This window comes from Anolis carolinensis, chromosome 5, assembly GCF_035594765.1.
Source record: "Anolis carolinensis isolate JA03-04 chromosome 5, rAnoCar3.1.pri, whole genome shotgun sequence".
Lineage (NCBI taxonomy): Eukaryota > Metazoa > Chordata > Lepidosauria > Squamata > Dactyloidae > Anolis > Anolis carolinensis.
In genome coordinates this window covers 197,496,001-197,518,318 of record NC_085845.1, presented here as the reverse complement: position 1 = coordinate 197,518,318, position 22,318 = coordinate 197,496,001, and the positions used below count along the sequence as shown (strand labels likewise).

General features: G+C 38.5%; 1 protein-coding gene across 2 annotated transcripts; it reads right to left on the bottom strand.

The window, feature by feature from the left end:
* Positions 1–78: 78 nt before the first annotated feature.
* phf10 (PHD finger protein 10) lies at positions 79–22,041 on the bottom strand. 2 transcript variants are annotated; one of them, XM_003220738.4, is made up of 12 exons: positions 21,872–22,041; positions 16,655–16,761; positions 15,986–16,116; positions 14,732–14,815; positions 14,187–14,320; positions 13,645–13,794; positions 12,348–12,457; positions 11,556–11,703; positions 10,762–10,914; positions 4,374–4,482; positions 1,927–2,115; positions 79–299 (listed from the first exon to the last, which is right to left on the bottom strand). In XM_003220738.4, exons 1-12 carry the CDS (start codon positions 21,938–21,940, stop codon positions 214–216), a joined length of 1,470 nt encoding a protein of 489 aa, XP_003220786.1. In that variant the 5' UTR covers positions 21,941–22,041; the 3' UTR covers positions 79–213. The 2 variants fall into 2 exon arrangements, with proteins under 2 accessions (XP_003220786.1, XP_008108476.1); XM_008110269.3 differs by having other exon boundaries at positions 14,732–14,809.
* Between the last annotated feature and the right edge of the window lie 277 nt (positions 22,042–22,318).

Genomic DNA, 22,318 nt, shown 5'->3' with positions numbered 1-22,318 from the left:
ACTTTTCCTCTTTCTGGGGCTGTCAGTTGAAAATCAGAGCCATGAACAGAATGTACCCAATAATCCTCCCCACTGTACTGAAATTAAAAAAACTTTATTTGGTGAACAATGTTTCGAGTGGTATTTTTCCTTAGACAGAGTGGTTGGTAGAATAGCACCAAGCTGAGCACTTGTTTTTTTGTGCAGTTTAGACAGAATGTAATTGTGTGTTTTTCACCCTTCTTTGCTGTTCTTTCCTCTTCTCCCTCTGCCCCTGGGGATCGGGGGCTGCCGCTCACAACAGTCGCAGATCCAGCGACCTACGAAGCAAGAGCTTTGCGTTAAAAGGAGGCAAAATGTGTAATAGTGGACAGACTGCAACAATCCCTAGTTTGGAACAAGAAAGGAAAAAAAGGTGGGTTCAAGGGCTGGAATTCATGACCATAGTCAAGAATGCATAACTTATGTATATTATTCAAATTTACAATCCCAATATATTCAATATAGTTTGAGGTCTGAACAGTGATGACAAACCACAGAGCACTGGTGCACATTAAGGTCTTTTGTTTGGACTTTTGTGGGCAGTTGTCTATAGCCACTGCATTTTGAAGATAGTGTAGATCTACATTAAATGGTCAGTGTAAATGGGTTGGGATGCGGGTTTTGGTATTTACATACAACTATTGGTTCAGAATAAGACTACTTTTTCCCCATTTCTATACCACTGAAAGTATGTATTTAAATAAAGCTAAGATTCACCCCCTCACTTCCCATGAAGTCATGGGATCTCTTTATATTTCAATTATTCAGATGATATACCTTTTTACTCAGATGGTATACTAATCACATTTCCCTGATTTGATGTTCAGCGAGAGAGTTACTTGTGTTAGTTCCTTGTGTGTCAGACCCGTTTCCTTGATAGAAATGATGTTGCCTTGATTCCACAAAGAACCAGGTGACACATTTTTAGCATTACAAGCAGCCCTCAAAATTAAAGGAATATGTTGTTCTGTGCCTTCAAGTTGTTTCGACTTATGTCAACCCTAAGGTGAGCTTTTCACAGGGGTTTTTTTTGGCAATAATACTTTGTAACACAATTTATGTTCCTGGGTTATAAATGTCATTTCTGAATTGGTTCAATCATAAAAACATGGAAAAAGCTGCAAAAACTCGTAGGGAGTGGTCATCTCACTTGTGTGGGATACAGAAAGAACCTCTGTCACTTGGAAGTAATGCTTTACATACAGGCAGGGCCGGCCCCACCATGGAGGCCACGTGACGCCGCCGCCTCGGGCGCAGGTCCCGGGGGGGTGCCGTCAGGCTGGGCGGGAGGCGGGGCACCGCTCTGACGGTGCCCCGCCGCCCGACCAGTGCGCCCTGCCCTTGTGGCTCCCTCTTTCGCCGCCCGGGGAGGGGAGGAGGGATCCCATCCTCCCCTCCGCGGGCGGCGAAGCCTCTCTCTTTCGCCGCCCGGGAAGGGGAGGAGGGATCCCATCCTCCCCTCCCCGGGCGGCGAAGGCTCCCTCTTTCCAACCCTGGCGGGGCCAGGGCGAATAGCATGGGAGGCGGGGCCAACCCTGGCCCCACCTCCCACCCAGTGTGCCACGCAGCGTGGGAGGTGGGGCCAGGGCACGCTGGGTGGGAGGCGGGGCCAGGGCGCAGGAGGCGGGGCTGGCGGGGGGCGCTTTTCAGGACCCCCGCTTAATATTTAAATTTATCTCCGACCGGCCCTGCATACAGGCATGGGCAAACTTCAGCCCTCCAGGTGTTTTGGGCTTCAGCTAACAGTAGGCTGTTAGTAGTTGTGGGAGTTGAGATCCAAAACACCTGAAGGGCCATAGTTTGCCCATGCCTGCTCCAGCTTTTTCTTTGTAGCCTTGGAAGCAGAAGGTAAGAAGCAAGCTGAGCTTAGTCTCTGAATAAAAAGTAACTTGGATAAATAACTACCTGAGGGGATAGCACCAAGTCCCACGCAAAAGGTATGATAGCCACGGTCACAGAGGTCGCAGAACATCATCTCTTCCTCATGGTGAGGCTGGCCGCATATGATGCACGTCTTGCATTCCATGCACTGCCAGGGATAGGTCTTAATGATCGCCACAAGCTCCGCAGACATGTCCAGACAGGAAGGGTGGCCTGCATCAAAACCAAGACTGTTACTACAATAGCCAGATAAAGCACCTTTTAATAGAAATGATTTAAGGATGGATTTCTACACACCTACATATCTCCATTCATTCTAGTGTTTTATAGAGATACTGGCCAGAATCCTATATGGTCTTTATACTGTATTTCCCCCCAAAAAATAATACCAGGTTTGCTCCAAAAGATGTATTAGGGATATCTTTTTTCATGTGCAATAACCTACATTCATTTATGTTCAAAAATTGACATTTACTCAAAGACAGTCATCTTCTGGAACATCGTCATCATGTTGTCGAAGGTTTTCATGGCCAGGATCACAGGGTGGTTGTATGGTTTACAGGCTGTATGGCCATGTTCCATAAGTATTCTCTCCTGACGTTTCGCCCACATCTATGGCAGGCATCCTCAGAAGTTATGAGGTATATATAGGGTTAGAGAGCATACTTCTGGAACATGGCCATACAGCCCAGAAAACACACAACAACACCATCGTCATCCTGTTATGTCAACAATATTCTTTATTTTATATTTACAGTAGAGTCTCACTTATCCAATATAAACAGGCCGACAGAATGTTGGATAAGCAAAAATATTGGATAATAAGGAGGATTAAGGAAAAGTCTATTAAACGTCAAATTACATTATGATTTTACAAATTAAGCACCAAAACATAATGTTTTACAATAAATTGAAAGAAAAGGCAGTTCAGTACATGGTAACGTTATATAGTAATTACTGTATTTATGAATTTAGCACCAAAACATTGCAATGTATTGAAAACACTGACTATAAAAACATTGACTACTAAAAAAATGACTACAAATAAAGATATAATTGCTGCCTAGAGAAACAGCTGTGGAACAGAACGTTGGATGAGTGAAGGTTGGATAAGCGACACTCTACTGTAATTACATACTAATTTTATTATAATTCGATATGTCTCTCGTGTGTTGCAATGGACGTACTACTGGCAAATGCATTTGTCTGGTTGACAGTCTTAACTGAGGCTCATTTTTGGCATATTTACGAGTATCCTGAAGAAAAATCATGCTAGGGCTTATTTTCAAGTCAGGTTTTATTTTGGGGAAAACAGGGGAATGTGTAAGCTAAGAACCATAGTTACAATACTAAACAGCAAATTCCAGCTCAATCCCTTTCTCAACTCCTCGATCGATTGGGAAACATGTCTATTCCTTCTCTTGATTCTGAAGGGCTTTGTTTGAGAAGGAAGCACCATGCGGCTTCTCTCTGCCTTGAGATGCCTTACATGGCTCTTCTACCAAAGGTAGATTACTTTTCCTTTTGACTATCTACTCTTTTTATCTGAGATGTATTACCTGCAACAATAAAATTAAGTGTTTACCTTTTTCAAAACATATCAGAGCATCTGGTGTATTTCCTCTCCTGCTCCCTACCATAAGTTCATCTATAGTACTGGCTACGTGCACTCTACTCTGCTAGAGAAACCAAATATTCTACCATCTTGATTAATGGCAAGAGATCCCTGTCAATCACAAGGGATTTGGGACTTCCTAAATTAACAGCTATGTAGGAACTTCAAATACATAACAGTCATAGGATCGTAGAATCATAAAGTTGGAAGAGACCTCGTGGGCCATCCAGTCCAATCCCATTCTGCCAAGAAGCAGGAAAATCGCATTCAAAGCACCCCCAACAGATGGCCATCCAGCCTCTGCTTAAATGCCTCCAAAGAAGCCTCCACCACACTCCGGGGCAGAGTTCTACTGCTGAACAACTCTCACAGGAAGTTCTCCCTAATGTTCAGGTGGAATCTCCTTTCCTGTATTTTGAAGGCATTGTCCCATGTCCTAGTCTCCAAGGCAGCAGAAAACAAGCTTGCTCCCTCCAGTCACACTTGAAATTGCCACCCAGAGTTCTGCCCAATGCTACAGCCTTTTAAAAATTGCTCCCCAAGAAGTGAATTTGATTTGGGCTGGGCTGTGGCACAGGCTGGTTAGCAGCCAGCTGTAACAAATCACTCTGACCAAGAGGTCATGAGTTCGAGGCCAGCCCGTGCCTGCGTCTCTCTCTGTTCTATGTTATGGCATTGAATGGTTGCCTTATATGTGTGCAATGTGATCCGCCCTGAGTCCCCTTCGGGGTGAGAAGGGTGGAATATAAATACTGTAAATAAATAAATAATAAATTTTGTATTTCGCCCTCCCCCCCCCTCCAACTGCTTTCATCCCTTTAAATAAGAGATAGTAAAACTGGGTTGCATTACTTACCACTGTTTTCACACTGGGAGCAGTGTATAAGGGCTTCCGCCTTCCCTTTCTTGTTGGACTCCTTACCCTTCAGACAAATCCCACATATAGCATTTGGAAAGGCCTTTGGCTGGAAGGGTAGAAGAGGGCTATAAATTCATTCCAGAAGAACTGATACAGGTTTGTTTTTTTTGTAAAAAAGAATAGAAGCTCTTGATTTTTATTTCTACAAATTCTTCTCAGGGGACGTGAATCAAAGGGGATGATGACAAATCAAGAAGCACTGATCATAACAAAGAAATCGGGGAAAGAAATGAACAGAATACTTTAAAAGTATGTGCAAAGAGAACTGCATTAATATTTTACCAACCTAACCCCAGGCCAAGAAAGCATATGCAAACCAAGCTGTAATTTGCCAGGAATCCTGTGTTACCTTTTACTTACTGTAACTTTTACTTAAGCTTAGCTAGGTAGTGGGCATTCTAAGGAAGCCTATTGATTAACGGCTAAGATGTGAATTGGGACATTCCAGGTGTTGCCTTCATCTACAGAAAGATAGTAAAAGTGTGCTAAACATTCTACTGCATTTCTAGATTTTTTAAAATAAAGCTGAATTAATTAATCACTTATATTATATGTTTCATCAAGACATGTTTGAAAAAAAATATTAGCAGATACACAAAAGAAAAGTGCTGGTAATTTCTCTGCTTTTTTAGTTTCGGTTGGATTTTTTATGTATTGGTACAATTGTAATTATATCCTAAAGGCACTAGACTCTGTCTGATCTCAGGAGCTAAAATTCCAGATCATGTCAGCTATATTTCACTAGCAAAACCACCTCTGAGGATTCCTTATCTAAGAAAACCCTAGGAAAATTCATGGGGTTGCCACAAGGCAACAGGTGTCTTGAAGACACATATATACATTTGTAGGTATTTTACACTCCTGATGATTTCATTATTACTTTGGCTTTGCTTTATTTATTCAGTTTAGATATTTGAGTGGGTTTTTTTGTTATATTTTAATGGTTTTATGTATGGTGAACTGCTCAGAGAGCTTCATCTAAGTGTAGGGAAGCAATACGTCAAAGGCTTCTTTGGCCTAGTCTTCAAGGCAAGTCCCGAATGTGTCTCTGCCCAATCTCTCTAAAAGCATGGTACCTAGCTCTGCAGAGCCTTATGAACTGACATCTGTTCACAATGTCCTGAAGCTCACCTTACATCGGAGAAAGTGGACAAGCTACAAATGGTACTTAGTTCTGAAATGGGGAAGAGCATTTGTCTTCTCCTCGACTATAGTCCAAAGTCTGAGCACAGAACCAGCTATTGAAATTAACCAGTTAAATTATTTGCACTATTTCCCCCCCCCCCATTTAACTACATTTTATATGAAAGAGTAATATGTTCTGAGAAACAATTCATAATCATATATATATATATATATATATATATATATATATATATGAACTTTAAACTGTGTAAACTAGCCTAATCCTGTTTTTGTTCTCTCTCCACATTGAAGTCTCAAATGACATTTCAGTAGACAATTTGAAATTTAAACTAGTCTTCCATAAATAATACCAACATTACTGGTATAAGTATTTATGTATTACAGGGCAGCTAGCACTCCTATCCTTTTGGCATTCCTATGTCTGCATAGACAATATCTGCTGGTCGCGAAGAAATAATCAACTGCTGGAACATGCCCAGAGAAGACAATGGGAGACCTCATAGCCCCGTGCTAGGAGAATGACTGAGTGAAGAAGCAACATGAGAGCTATCTTCAAATAAACAAAGGGGCCATGTAGCAATTTGGTTTTCTGGTGTTCCAAAGACTAGGATCTAAACTAAATGCCATGAACAGCATCCTGACAGTATGAGTGTGACAGAGATTTAACTCTGAAAGATGGTGGTTCTTCCTTTGTTAGAACTTTACCAATTGGTATGTCTGTAGCAAGAGGTTGCCTACACTGGTCAGATTGGATTAGATTAATTTTGCAAGACCTTTTCAGGCTACGATTCCTTTGGTGTTCCTTCCCATATGATGGTGGCAGCATGGAAGTTTACAAGTGTGGCATTGTTTCCTTGGTATTAGCATGAGACTACATGAAAACCAAACAGATCTCTACAGCCAAAAGAACTGTAATCTGGCATGATTTTACTAAACAAAAGGAAAATATTCTTCCTGCTCACCTCCCTAAACAGTTGCCAATCTACTTTCACAGCAGTGACATAGACTTGCACTGGACAACTATCGTTATGTGACCAGGAGATGGCCTATAAACCAGATTTACTAGAGAGCAAAATTGTTCTTTTGTACTCAAACACAACACAATGCGAGTGGGGGGGGTGTTAATCCTCACTTTCTAAAATATCTAAAGTTGCAGTTTTAGGTTGGCATTTCCTAATAATCTGAAAGAACTAACATCTTCAAGAAAAAGAACATTCCACGCTACTATGCATTAGCCTGGTTTCAGGTTTCTGAGCTGATTAAGCCTGAAAGCGAGGGCAGTAATTTGGTCGGCCTCCAGAGTTTTCCTTTAAACACCCACAGGCACTTATCAATAGCTCTTTTCCAAAAAGATGACAGAGGCGGGAGTGAATAATTTTTGCTTATTTATTTTTTTAAAAAAAGCATAGTCCACCTGTTTTATACATAAATATAAACCAAAATGATAAAAGGAGTCTAACATTCACAAATATCTCTACAAAATAATAAATACCATGGAAGTGAAAACATACATAGAAAATCCTTTCTATTGGCTATCCTACTCCTACTCGGATACCTTTCTATATATACCCTGCTCCGCCCGGCAAAAGGATTACACCTCAGTCCTGCAGTGTCCATCCTGCTGCACTGTTACATTCGACCGGTAAGATTTCTTGTGTTTTAAGCTAGATCAATACAGAGGAAACAGCAAGTGCATTTTTCTAACCTTCTTACCATATTTATATTCTACTCCTATGTGGTAGTGTAAGGAAATTCTTTCAATAATCCCAAACTATGCTACCTGTGAATTACTACTTCCGTGTTATGGTGTGCGAAAGTCAATACTTTATTGCAGCCTAGATGCTGAACACGGCACCCGTGAAAGTACTCTCGCTACTAAGCTTCCCTCCCTTCCTATTTCCACAAACCAAAGAGTAAATAGTCACAACATACAAACTAAAAGAACCTCCCTATAAAAAATGAAATATAAGGGAAAGCCTATTCACATTTCAAAGCAATTCAAGTGACATAAGAATGAAATAAAAATGGCTTGGGGATGGGACACTGGAAAATGCTGCCTGCCACACTGCAGTCCTGAACAAAGGATGAGGACAAAGATTCACTGCCAAGCTACATTTTAAGGTTAAGGCAGCACACAAACTGTTTAATTCCCACCGAAGACATAAGGATAGTTAATAGGTAACATTCCTGGTTCAATAAACCAGTTTGACGAAGCCAGATCTATGATGGCTGCTAATGCTTGGCTTTGGAGAAGATTTCCTGGTCTGTCAAGCTACTGTTCTGGTTTTCAAACTATGGAAAGTTGTGCATCAACAAACCAAGAACTCCTCTCTGATATTGGACATTCCTGGTTCAACAAACCATGGTTTGCTGTCACAAGAACTACTGATTACTGCTAATGCTTGCCTTTGGAGGAGATTTCCTGGTCTTTCAAGCTCCAGTTATGGTTCACAGACTATGGGAAGTATTGTGCATCAACAAACCAAGAACTCTTCTTTGAAACTGGACAAACAAGAGAAGCAAATATGGAGTGTGTTTACCTGCTCCTACTTCAATAAACTATGGTTTGTTGGACCATCAATGTAGCAACCGAATCAATTTGTTGGAATTTAAACTGCTAAAATGTGGCTAGGCCTAAAATAGTAAACAAGCAATCTGTGCTTCCAGAAGTCACACTGTCAGAATATAAGGCTTTCCTGTTTTCACAGCAAATTAACATGAACAAGGGAATTCTGGGACGGGGCAAATGCCGAGTGGGGCGATGAGGATGCCAAGATTGCAAGGCAGTCCCTTGCTTCATGTTTAACTCGCCTAAGTGCAAATCTCCCTTAGTCTCGAGCAAAGAATACTGTCAGTCCTTTATCAGTAAAGTAACAAATAATGGCTCCTGAGGAATAGCAGGTGGGGAACCATTCCCCCTATCAGGAGGCCAGGAAATGTTTTAAAAGCTTAATAAAAAGGAACGTGCCTATTTAAAATGGAAACATGGTCTGTTGTAAACCATGCTTTCCATTCCATGTTAGCAGTATGCCTGCATATCCTAAAGATTCTTTCAATGTTTAAAATGAAAATTACAATATAAGGATTATTCTCTCTGGATAGTGAATAAAATCATCATAAATATTGGAGGTTCCTGGGGAAAGCCACTGATGCTCCATTTAAATGTTAACTTAGGCACATGATGTATCAATACCTGCTACAGACAGTTTAGCAATCTCCAGCAAAGTTAAAATAAAACATATCACTTGTTTAAAACAAGTCCGGAGTGAAAGTTAGGCAGAAGAAAGAGTAAGTGCCATAATTTTGGGGGAGAGGGAATGGGCACTATTATTATCTCCTCAAAGCAGTTTATATTGTATTCTTGGAGCCAATGTACTGGGGGACTCTACCAAAATTCCCATGAAATAAATGGTAGCTGCAGTAAGGATTACTACAATATGGATAGTTTTGAATCAGTGGCCAAGAATCACCTGGATATATTTTTAACTCAGTATAAAATCCCCAAAAAGGGATTTTATCTTTAGGAGCCAAGAGCTTTAGCAGTCAATTCTTGATGCTGTAACTTCGAATAAAATACTAGCCAAACTATATATCACAACCTTTGTTCACACAACACCAAAAGTTCAAAAATGCTACAATGCCTTCTCAAGCTATTTCTTTGGGTTACGTAAATTACTGGCATGTGTTTGATTCAGCAATAAAATAAACATTTTGCAATGTAAGTATGTAAAAATAGAGGCGTTCTGCGAAAGTTTAAATCTCCCTTAAAAATAATTTCTGACAGGAGAAATGGGCGTTACTTAACATTTCTGTAACACAGTCTGAAATTACGTATTTATATAATTTATATAATAATAATAATTCCTGGAAGCCTTTTCCAATGAAAGCTGTGGAGCACTAACAGGTAAGTTGGGGGAGGGGGGATTTAGATTATTTTTTTTTAAAGAATTCGACGTAGCTATGAATTTGGGTTAAGGGTTCACAGAACTTTAAAACTAGGTTACTTGTGCTACACAACTTCTCAGACTAGAGGTCACTTAAGGACCTTTTCTGGGAAACAAGAATTACCTTTCTTAACTTTCTTCCTGTACCTTTGCAATACACATCCCTGACCTTCTAATCACAGTATAAAGCAAATCCTCCATTAGTTTCAGTGGAAACCAAGCAGCTTATTGCTTATTTTCCTTTACTTCAAAATAAAATCCCATTGAAATATAGGATGATACATTTAATCCTAAACTGAAATTTCATCAGTAGTACTGATGACTAAAATACTGAACATAATAATCACTGCTTTAAAACAGCGATTTTAAGTCCTGGGCACATTTAAGGTCCAGAGATTCTGGACTTCTTTGAATAACTTATTTTCTTCCTCAACGGTATGTGCATGATATCAAGAGCTGGTTTCCATGTCCCTTAATTGGACACATAACGTGAGAACCAAACCCACAGACCTTACTTTGTAGTACTAACTGTTTTCTAGCTTTGTGGTTTAGAACCATTTTCTAAACCATTTTCAGGAGTTTTACACTACAAGATCAGGTTGAATCTACTGGTTCTGACTTTGTCCATAACTCCTTACCTTCACTAAATGCAAAACTGAGGTGAAAATACTGCCTGGGGTAATTTTATTAGGTTAAGTAGATTTTCCCCTACAAACAAGTTCTGGATTTTTTAAAGTCTCTGAGCTTCCTACATATTAGAGTCATTTAGTTGAAGTTATTAACAAATAATATTTTAAACAAATAGTTATGTCTTTCATCTGGAAAATCTAACACAATATATTTATGCCATGTTTTAGCTACACTATACAGTGCCAGCCTGAGGAGCAAACTAAATCCCCAAATTATATTTGCAAAGAACAAACCCACCTGTTTTACAACTGAGGTGGGGAGGAATCTTATTTTCTTTTTAAATGCGTTTTTCATGCTGCCATTGCTTAGGAACCAAATTTGGGTACAGAAAATAGAAGCCACTCCACAGCCAAGGTAACAACAGTAAGGCCCCAAGTAAAAATAAAGCAACAGGAAGTAAGGAAGCGAACAGGAATGCACAACAGGAGAGCAGCTAGTCAAGTATAGTAAGCAGAAGTTCCACATTTCTGAAAATCAAAGTTAAAACGTTTCAAGGAGAGAGGCTGGTCAGTAAAGAAGCTGAGTCAGGGGCTTTTTTCTTCTACCTTGTACCCAGGAACTGATTTGGATACAGATCGTTTGGAACCCTCTTTTCTTGGAGTGGAATTTCTCTCTCTTGCTTTCGGTCTTGCCGGCAGAGGTTCCTCCTGGTTTTCAAGAGGGCCTTCACCTTCAGAGACGTTGCCAGATGAATTGTCCTGGAACAAAAACACCATAATTATACAGTAGACTCAAGCAAGCTGAACCTTCATGCGACAAGCAAAAAAACTCAAAAAATATTTTTAATCTGTTTTATAATACAGTAAAATTGTCACATTAACTTTTTCTTTATTGCTCTTAATTTGCATTTAATTACTGTACTTCAATATTAATATGAATTCAATAAACAGTTTATGGTATAATATGGGGTATGGTATAGTTAAGTCTATTTTTATTAGTAACTCTCAAGCAGTCAGAAACTACGTTTATCTGGCATCTACCCATCTCCAAGGAGGCTGGTTAACTGAGTGCCTAGTGTATTTGTTTGCACTGGGCTAGGAAAGAACAAAAAGTTCTTTCTAAATTTTGAAACCATAAAGCCAGCCCTCGGCATCAATGGATTCTATATCAATCATCCAACATTTTAAATCAAAGCATAATCAAATTGATAAAAGTCAAAAATGCAAAGGTAGAGATAGATACAACTGTAACTTAGTATCCTTGCTTAGATGTGAGAAATCCCAGTTCAAATGTATCAGTCTGCCATGTCACTTGCTAACTTACCATGATTAACTCCCTAGCTGTGTAGACACATTTAAGATTATTGAACAAAACAAACTCAGACAATATTTTAGCTCACCGAGTTGCCTTTGATTTTCCGCTTTTCATCTCGCTCATCAGCATCATCTGAATCTCCATCGCTGTCCAAAGCAGGCAACTCCGGATCTAATGGAGGCTCATAAAGAGCTGTATTTAGTGGCAAATAGCGGAGCTCATCCGGAGAGTATCTGAAGTGGAATAATGAACAACAATGTTGTACTTATCAATATATTTTAAGCAACTGCATAATGACCAAGAATAAAGGCTAGTTTAAACCCAAAATATTCCCTTGTAATTGTATCGAAATGTTATTGGTAAGTGTGTAAAGAGTGTTTAATACAGACATAATATTTATATTTTATAAGTATAGAATATATTCTAACTGTGCAGAGTTCATACAGTTACAGTTCATGACATTAAAATGTTTGACTAAACAAGAGCCAACAATGCATTATGATAAACATTAAAAGGTCTGAGTTTAATTATTAATACTAACAGCCTGATACTCTGAAATTAATCTCACTTCTATAAGAGCTTTCATAATATTGGTGTTGGGGATAAATCAATGAATTCAGAGGAATGGGGCTTCAAAGGATTTGACTGTCAAATGGACACAAATTACGGACCCCAAGCGAACTCTGAACTAGTCCAGCAAGGCAAATCTTACACTTTATGGTTACAGCTTTGAACTTATAGAAAGAGACTGCTACACCCCCTTTATCAAACTGTCTCTCCACAAGGATCTCATTCCCTTATACGTAGCTTTATCAGTTTTTATGGACGGCGCCCCACAAAAGCAGACTGATTTGAGCTAATGCATCATTTACCATACCTTTTATAATATTCCTGAAACTGGCCTGGTATGAGGGCCACAGGATAAGGGCTAACTTTTGTCCTTTCTGTAGGTAAGATTTTGTATTTCCCTTGAGGCACTTGGATAACCTGCATTGTTAATACAAAGACAAGGGTCTCATTTTCTATCTTTTCTATCTTCTAAGTGATGTACTTTTCTATAAGATGAAACAGTATCAAAACCATGCACTTGTCCACACACATCCATGTGTAATGTACAGTTTAATCTTGGGGATATCTATGAATGGTTCAATTCCCACAATCTATTATGACTCAAGAGTGGGTTACACAACTGCTAATTAAAACTTCTGTCTACCAAAATCATCATTAGCATTCTGTGTGTTCTCACGCACATGCAAAATAATTTGACATGGAGCAATTATATACCTTACATAAATGTATTCAGGTTATTTGCTAGATCACATGGTCAGGCACATTTACAAGGGTTATTTGCTATTTGGCATTCAGTTCCAAATTACAAATCTAGCAAGCAATAGTTTAAATCAGCTTAAGGACAGGAAGAATCAGAGGAATTACACCCCTTCTCTTAATTGTATTACATTATCTGTGTGGATGGGAAAAAGGCAGGAAAGAGCAAAATAATGGTTCCAAAGCATATAAACGGCTAAAGTTTTATAAAAGGTGGCTGTATTTTCCCATGTGCCATTTTCCCATTTTTATATTAAAATTACCATATTTTCAGCCATAGCTGTGTACAAGATAAAATGTTAATAATGCACTTATAATTGAAATACACTCAGTTGAAATTTAAGTTAGAAAATAATACTGTTTTCTAAATGTTCTTCTTACTTTTTAAAGCAAATTATTACATGGAGTAATAAATTAATGACGTAGCTATAGTGAAAAGCCTATGGCTACAACAACACATCTGATCTCAAACCCTGAAGAAGGCTGAGCCTCATTAATACTTGGATGAGAGACTACCTAGAAACACATTTTGTTGCAGACTGCTTCAGATGCTTTATTCACAGAAATGCGATTAACAGATACATAAATTAAATTTTTTAATAAATATCAGAGCACAGAGCAGGTGTGTCCATAGCAATTTCAATCTGAGTGATTTCTAAACCTATTTTTATCCTTGCATCAAATCTGATTTCCTCAATTTATTGCAACTGTGCAGGCTATTGCTTGAGCCAGTCCGTGTATATTCCTTCCCTGCAGTAACACTGTATACAACCATGCTTCCTAAGAAAAATATAACCGACATCTCTACTATAAACAGTCATTTGAGAAAGCAAGTAAAGACATCTTACATGTGTCTGTAAATCAAAATAGGCCCTTCTTTCTTCCATTCGTTCACGGTTCAAGTTGCTGTTGAACTCAGCAGCTTTCTTGGCAGCTTTCTTAATGTATTCTGGAACTTTACTAGCTTCAACTTTTTGGGTGTTCTGCTGTTGCATTTGCTGAAATAAAAATTTCCTTTCATTAGTTCACAGCTTGCAGAAATTTGCATCTCAAAATACACTAACTGCGTATACTCATCTACAAGTCTAGAAATTTTAGTAAAAAAAACAACCCAAAAAACGTGGGTTGATTTACCCACAGGTCAATCTAAGTGTTATTTTAAATTGGAGCAGAGTTGCATAATGCAAGAGCTTAGCCCATATCCCAGGAGAACATAAAAGGAGCACTTGCCCCTCTCTGAGGAATGAACCACAACTTATTCATGGATCACATTAAAATCCATATTTTGACCCCAAAAACTTGCCCTTGATTTATACATAAAGTTGACTTATATACCGTAATATCATGCTACTGAAAAATCTAAGGGAACTACATCTGAATGTGTACTTACAGAATATTCTTTGTAATGATCAGTTATTCGTTGACGTTCTTTCTCTTGAAGGATAACAGAGTATTCAGCATGTTTGGCAGGATATTCTTTAATCATGAGATCAATTACTTCATCACTGCGTAAGGCCGTTAGACCTATAGTACATCAACAACTTAATTAAGTGATTTTGTGGGGGGAAAGGTTGGAAAATTAAGATTTCTATTTTTAAACTTGTTAAATTTGTTGTGAAACCACTATAATGTAAAGCACCAGGACCATATATGGTCTGCCAACTGCACATTGATCCAAGCCATTAAAGTTCATGGCACATCAGAAATAAGTTCTTACAGTCAAAGCAAGCATTTCAGATATTTACCCATGTTCTTCCTCCATTTCAAAAAAGTTCCCAAACTATATTCCAAAAGGTTTTCAATACAAACAAAAACAAATAATTAGAACCTTACTGTAGTGAGATGCGAAGCCCTTTGGGATGAGAAACCATCTATCAATGTCACATATTACTTACTTAATAAAAAGAAATAAAAAATATCATCTTGAGTACTCACCTAAAGTACACTGTGTTTCTGTAATGACGTTTAGTTCTCTGAGGTAGAGTTTCTCTTTGTGAGATAGATCTCGTCTTTCTAAATCTCCAGGAAAAGGGGGGGGGGGGGGGAGTGAGAAAAGAAAAAGAAATGTAAAGAATTGTTGTAAATATAGTTAACACTTGTGTTGAATATACCTTAACATTCCTCAAATAGGATATTAAGGAAACAATACTAGGGATCAGTAGTAAGAGAGGATACACAGATCGCTAAGCCTTATGAACATTTTTGTCTGGAATGTAAAACAGTTGCTTACCCAAACCTATTTTCCTTCAAAGTAAAGCGTAAGTGCAAATCTACTGATACAAAAAGGTACATAAATTCCAGAGTATCCTCAAATGAGGTGGCAGCATAAAAAGCCTCAAACCTCTGAGAAAATTAGGATGCATCTACACTGTTGAATGAATATAGTTTGACACCACTTTAATTCAATGCTATAGAATCCCAGGATTTGTAGCTTGGTGAGAAACCAGAACTTTTGGGCAGAAAAGGAAAAAGACCTTGTAAAACTAGAACTTCCATGGTTCCATAGCATTAAGCCATAACAATTATAGTGGTGTCAGGATGCATTCATTTGGGTTTTTTTCTTCTTTTTTGCAACTAATTTTCTATAAACTGTACAAGGTTTTTCACAATCTTGGTATCAACTATGTTAAAGCCATATTAAGAGGAAGATCATTCGATTTCCCCTGTTAACAAACTTATAACTTGCATTTGAAAGAGAATGACTAGCTCAAGGTTACCAGCAATCCAAAGAAATGAAAGAACTGTTACTGCAAGGAACAAACAGAAGATCACCTAAAGTTTTAAGGAATGAAAATAAAACCGTAAAACTTTCAGTGCTCAAAACATCCTCTTTTTGGGAGCCACAAATATATATATATATTAACCTATTAACTTCTTTTGGATAAATTGAAGCAGAATGAGAAAAGAATTAAATGCTATCCGCATTATTTCAATGAACAGTTGCAAAGGCAGTTTGGTTATTCTGCAGTTAAGGCAAATCATCTTATAGGGACTAATGCACAGAGAAGTATTCACAGAATACCACAGATACAGACAAGCATCTTCACAAAGAGATTGATAGTGCACCTCTGCCTTTATTACCTGAACATGGGAGCAAGACCAATCAGTCATTGGCTCATGTGAATGGGCCTGAGTATTTGAAATATGTGCACATTTTAATTAGTAACAATCTATCAATAACATGAATACCTGGATACTTTCGCTTAAAGGAGGTTACACCCAAGTATTCACTGACTTGCTCTTGAAGCATGTAGTATTCTCCCGTTTCATCAGGCGGCCATTTGTACTCTATCAGGTTTTCAGCTGGAAAGTAGCTAAAGCTTAAACACAGAAAGATCAAGCCTGAAACAACTCCATAATATGGCATGTCATCCAACTTGCAGGGTTTTCTGCATTTATATTGTTTTATATTCATGTGATAATCTACAGTATTCAGACTAACAATGTACCAATGTCCTGAATAGTCAAATAAATAAAGAAGCCCTGTACTTTAACTATTCAATGTTACAATGTCCCATTTTCTGGATATTTTGTTGTTTCACCTTTCTAGCTATAGCTAGGATACCTTAACCACTCTGGGATATACTTCCAGCTCTCCATTTTCAAAGAGAAAAACACCAAAGTCCTACTCATAGATTCTTGTAGTGACCATACATGACCCAATTTCAGGGATCTAGTCCATGCAGAAATAATCTAAGAACACCAGGACATTGTGAATAATCAAATAAATCCAGTGAAGCCCAAAGATTTAAAAGTTTTACAATTACATTATTATTAATGTAATTAAGGAATTTGTTGGGAAAGAACATATACTAACTAAAACAATCTGGTGAAAATATGTTTTAAATCGAGTAATACCTAAGATCTTGGCTTGAAGTTTCACAACTTCGTGAACTGTCCCCTGAGCCCATTCGTCGTCTTTTAGATGGTTGGCTGCCATCGTTTGAATTTTCTTCAGTATCATCCTGAGCCAAAAGCACAAATATTAAAATGCTGAAAAGCCATAATACACAAATTGCATATCTATTAAACTTTAATGTAAGGGTACATTAAAAACTTAAACCAAAAATTTTAATCTAATCCCCAGGTTTGTTAGATTTTTATCCAAACTGTATACCAGTTTATAGGAACAGGAGTCCAAACCTCATATTTTTTAATTTTAAGAAGTCTCTAGTCTTACTGGAAGCTGACATGAGGAAAAATAGGCAGTCATCAATCTACTTTACTGCTCTCTAAAAAGCAAGCATGGTAGTACCAAATAATGTGGGGTTTTTTTGTTTGTTTTTTATTTCTTTTTGATACATCATAACAATTAACTATTTTTGCCATACATAACTTATTTCAGTATACATTGTTCCAAAGGTAACTATTTCTTAAATTACATTTTAAACAGTTCTTAGAAATGTATCACCCTCCACCCCCACCCTCCCCCCATACCCCCCACCCCCCTGGAACAGCCATTCAAAATTGTCAATACATCAGTTTAATCGTGTGGAACGCAAGGTTCAAGGTACGGTATCTTTCGTCTCCGTCTATTTTGTCGATTAGAACAGTCCATTTCCTTAACCAGTCTTGATCTTTTAGGCTATTTGTATACATTTTTTTCTTTTGAATGATGAAATCGTTAATTATATATTCTGATATATAAGTCCACCAGGTTTCTACATCCCATTTTGTATCATCCCTCCATCCTCGGGCTATCGTGGCTTGTATTGCGGCTGTCATATATTTTAGAATCTCTGTCCAGTTATTATTATCTTCCCTTACCTTTACTGTGAGAGACATGTATCTAGCTTTATCCCATATTAATTCTTTCCCTATTATTTCTTCCATTATTTTTCTTATTTTTCTATAGAAGTTCTGAATTTTTCTACAGTCCCACCACATGTGGGAAAATGTACCTATTTCCCCACAGTTATGCCAACACTTATTTGAAGTATTTCCCGTTATATGTGCTACTTGGAGTGGGGTTCTATACCATTTAGATATTATTTTCCTTTGTGTTTCTTTAATCCTTATATGCTTAATTTTAGGAATATTGTCAATCCAAGTCCCAATTAATTTCTCAGTGAAGTTTTTTTCTTGTTTCCAATTATCTATAATGGTTATTTTTGTATTGTAAGTTAATGTGATTAGTACATCATACAATAGCCCAGTTATTCCTTTATCTATTTCTATTTTCCTTTTAATTATTCTATCCAGTGGGGTTTCGACAACTTCTCTTCTTTTCATGGCCTGGGCTTTACTGGACAGATCTAACCATGCTATCCAGTTCCCTTGACCACATTTATCTTTTATTTTATCCCACTTTAGTATTTCTCCTTTGGGATTCATGATGTCCCCAATCCTTTTGAAACCGTTTTCCTTCAGTGCCCTAATTAGATTTGTGAATGTCTTGTCCTTATTTTCCAATGTTTCTAGTGAGAAAGGGTCAATTTTATTTATTTGTAATTTATTTTGCCATTTTTTCCAGATTAACAACATTGAAAAACAAGGGCCCGCTTTTAAATTCTTTAAGTCTTTTCTATCAATTCTCTCTCCCAATAATGTTCCCCTTTGCCAATTATTTGCTTCCTTTTCTGTTTGCACCCATTTTTTTGACCCTTCCAATTCGAATTCTAATAGCCTCGCTAACTGGCTTGCCTCGTAGTATATTCCCAACGAGGGAGCTCCCCAACCACCCATTTCTTGTTTACTATAGTATAAAAAGTTGGCAATTCTATTTTTGTTTCCTCCCACTACCCATTATTTGATAGAGTTATCCCACTTCTTCAACAAATTGGTAGGAATATTCACCGGGAGGGTTTGGAACAAGAATAAAAATTTGGGCAAGATCTTCATCTTATAGATTTTTAGCCTTGTAGATATGTCTCGGAATTTCTTTCCCCATGTAATAATTTGTTTGCTTATGTAACAAATAATGTGTTAGGAAGAATCACTGACATTTTCAGGCCCTCAGTTTTGAAACTGTAAAACAATCTCTGCAGTGCAAATATTTATAGACTTGGTTCAAGGATGTTTCTCTCAATTTCAACAGATCAAGAAATCTCTTTTGTGTCACTCTTTTTCAGTCTGCATTCCACAGTAAATCCACTTAACCATAGATAAGCCTAATTACTGCATTCAATGGCACTTAGTTCTAAGTGGATATTCCAGGACCACACCATTAAATGACTTTGTTAAAAAGATAACAACTTCACATCAAATAATTTTCTCTCTTAAGCAAAGGAAGGCATGAGTCCATAACTGAGAGGGAATATAAAAGCTAGCCTACCCAGAGGGGCACAGTGGTTTGAGCACTGGACTATGGGTTCATCTACTACACTGTAAAATGAATGCAGTTTGGCAGCACTTTAACTACTATGATTCAGTGCTATGAAATCCTGAGAGTTGTACTTTAGTGAGGCACCAGCAGTCTTTGACAGAGATATAAATAAAGATTATTATTATTATTATTATAAACATTGTAAAAATACCACAAATACACGTTAAAAATGTGTTTCTATAAAATACATATTAACATATTAAGAACAGAGATGAAACACAGGACACGAGTTTAAAATTCATGCTTAAATCTGGCTGGGTGGTATATTTATTATTATTATTATTATTATTATTATTATTATTATGTTTGTTTATATCCTACTTCTCTCCACACGGAGATTCAAAGCAGCTCACAATTAAAAACATTTCACTACAACGTTTTATCTATTTTATATGTAATATATATGACATCTCTATACATACAATATTTATATATATTAAATATATGTAATTTTTATGTACAGTATATATATATATTTATAGCTCTTCTTTCTAAGCTATTTTCCTAACGGAGGAAAGGAGATACATGTATATATATAGAGAGATGTAAAGGTAAAGGTTTCCCCTTGACATTAAGCCTAGTCGAGTCCGACTCTGGGGGGTGATCTTCATCTCCATTTCTAAGTTGTCCGTACAAGCCTCCAAGGTCATGTGGACAGCATGACTGTATGGAGCACCGTTACCTTCTCACTGAAGCAGTACCTACTGATCTACTCAGATTTGAATGTTTTCAAACTGCTAGGTTGACAGAAGCTGGGGCTAACAGCAGGAGCTCACCCCACTCCCCCGATTTGAACTGCCGACCTTTCAGTCACCAAGGTCAGCAGCTCAGCAGTTTAATCCGCTGCACCACCAGGGGCTCCCATATATTATATGATGTCCCAGTGGCGCAATGGGTTAAACCCTTGTGCCAGCTGGACTGCTGAACTAAAGGTTGCCGGTTCGAATCCAGGGAGAGTGCGGATGAGCTCCCTCTGTCATCTCCAGCTCCCCATGAAGAAATATGACAGAAGCCTCTCACAAGAATGGTAAAAACATTAAACATCCAGGCGTCCCCTGAGCAACGTCCTTATATTAATATATATATTAGAAAGAAAATACTTATAAATACAGTAGTCTCACTTATCCAAGCCTCGCTTATCCAAGTTTCTGGATTATCCAAGCTATTTTTGTAGTCAATGTTTTCAATATAGCATGATATTTTGGTGCTAAATTCATAAATACAGTAATTACAACATAACATTACTGCGTATTGAACTGCTTTTTCTGTCAAATTTGTTGTAAAGCATGATGTTTTGGTGCTTAATTTGTAAAATCATAACCTAATTTGATGTGTAATAGGCTTTTCCTTAATCCCTCATTATCCAAGATATTCGCTTATTCAAGCTTCTGCCGGCCCGTTTAGCTTGGATAAGTGAGACTCTACTATGTATATGTATATATATATATATTCATAGAGAGAGAGAGAGAGAGAGAGAGAGAGAGAGATAAAATATACTTATAAATATAAAGGTAAAGGTTTCCCCTGACGTTAAGTCTAGTCATGTCTGACTCTGGGGGTTGGTGCTCATCTCCATTTCTAAGCCGAAGAGCCGGCGTTGTCCGTAGACACCTCCAAGGTCATGTGGCTGGCATGACTGCATGGAGTGCCGTTACCTTCCCGCCAGAGCGGTACCTATTGATCTACTCACATTGGCATGTTTTCGAACTGCTAGGTTGGCAGGAGCTGGAGCTAACAGCGGCCACTCACACCGCTCCCCGGGTTTGAACCTGGGACCTTTGGGTCTCCAGCTCAGTGCTTTAACGCACTTCACCACCGGGGCTCCTTATTTAATATATACTGTATAAATATTTCATATAGAGAGATCATATAGTGAAAGCAATGGTATTCCCCATAGTAACCTATGGATGTGAGAGCTGGACCATAAGGAAGGCTGAGAGAAAGAAGATAGACGCTTTTGAACTTTGGTGCTGGAGGAAAATCCTGAGAGTGCCTTGGACCGCAAGAAGATCCAACCAGTCCATCCTCCAGGAAATAATGCCCAGCTGCTCACTGGAGGGAAGGATATTGGAGGCAAAGTTGAAGTATTTTGGCCACATCATGAGAAGACAGGAAAGCTTGGAGAAGATCATGATGCTGGAGAGAATGGAAGGAAAAAGGAAGAGAGGACGACCAAGGGCGAGATGGATGGACGGTATCCTTGAAGTGACTGGCTCGACCTTGAAGGAACTGGGGGCAGCGACAGCCGACAGGGAGCTCTGGCGTGGACTGGTCCATGAGGTCATGAAGAGTCGAAAACGACTGAACGAGTGAGACGACGACGAGAGAGATTATATATATATATATATATATATATATATATGTATATGTATATATGTATATGTATATCTTGGAAAGAATACACAAAACAGAGTAAACAAAGGACACGAGTTCAAAATCCATGCTTGAAATATGACAAAAATGAAAGAAATGACTCAAAGGCACACAACAAGAACAACAGGTCATTAAAAACATGATTAAAGACCAATTAAAAAAACAGTTAAAACATGGCTACAACACAACAAATGGTAGACGACTAACCAAAACAGCACCCCACTCACAAATACACAGGCAAAGAATAGCTCGACAATGAGAATTGTCTGAGGGAAAAGGCCTTCAGGTCTTTGAGGGGATCCAAGATGGCGGCCGTGGCAGGCCTCACTGGCTGCAGGCGCTTCTCTGTGAGGCTTGAAGGGGGAAGAGGCTCTCACCTTGAGGGACTGGGCTCCAGGCGTGGCCGGGTCGCTGTCACACACCCGCGGGGACAGAACGGCCGCCATCACCGCCGACGGCCGCGGCGAGAAGGGCCCACCATCGGCCTCTTTCTCCTCCTCCTCCTTCTCCCTCCTTAACGCGTCCCTACCTCCGCTTCCGGTTGCTCTCGAAGGCTATCAGAGCGCCGTGGCATGACAGCGCCACCTTCGTCCTAGCGGTGGTATTGCAGCCGCATCCCAAGGGATTGATTACTCCTGTAGACTTCTCACTCAGCCAGCCTTAGATCGAATACTAACATTTAGGAAACACTGTGCGAACACCACATAATCCTGATTTAATCATGAATTTTAACTGGTTAACCAAATCCCCCTGCCAAGTCTAGGCAAAACAAAAATTAAAATCCCTCCAGAACTGCAAGCACAATCTCAACCAAATTTGGATTA

What these genes read in the sequence shown, in the direction of transcription:
- phf10 (XM_003220738.4), bottom strand. Translation starts at nt 21,940, where the DNA reads ATGGCGGCCGTTCTGTCCCCGCGGGTGTGTGACAGCGACCCGGCCACG. An exon ending in ACTTCAAGCCAAGATCTTAG is followed by an intron (nt 16,117 to 16,654) that starts GTATTACTCGAT and finishes TCTGTGTTTAAG; the next exon opens with CTTTAGCTACTTTCCAGCTG. An exon ending in TTTCAGGAATATTATAAAAG is followed by an intron (nt 11,704 to 12,347) that starts GTATGGTAAATG and finishes ATTCCACTTCAG; the next exon opens with ATACTCTCCGGATGAGCTCC.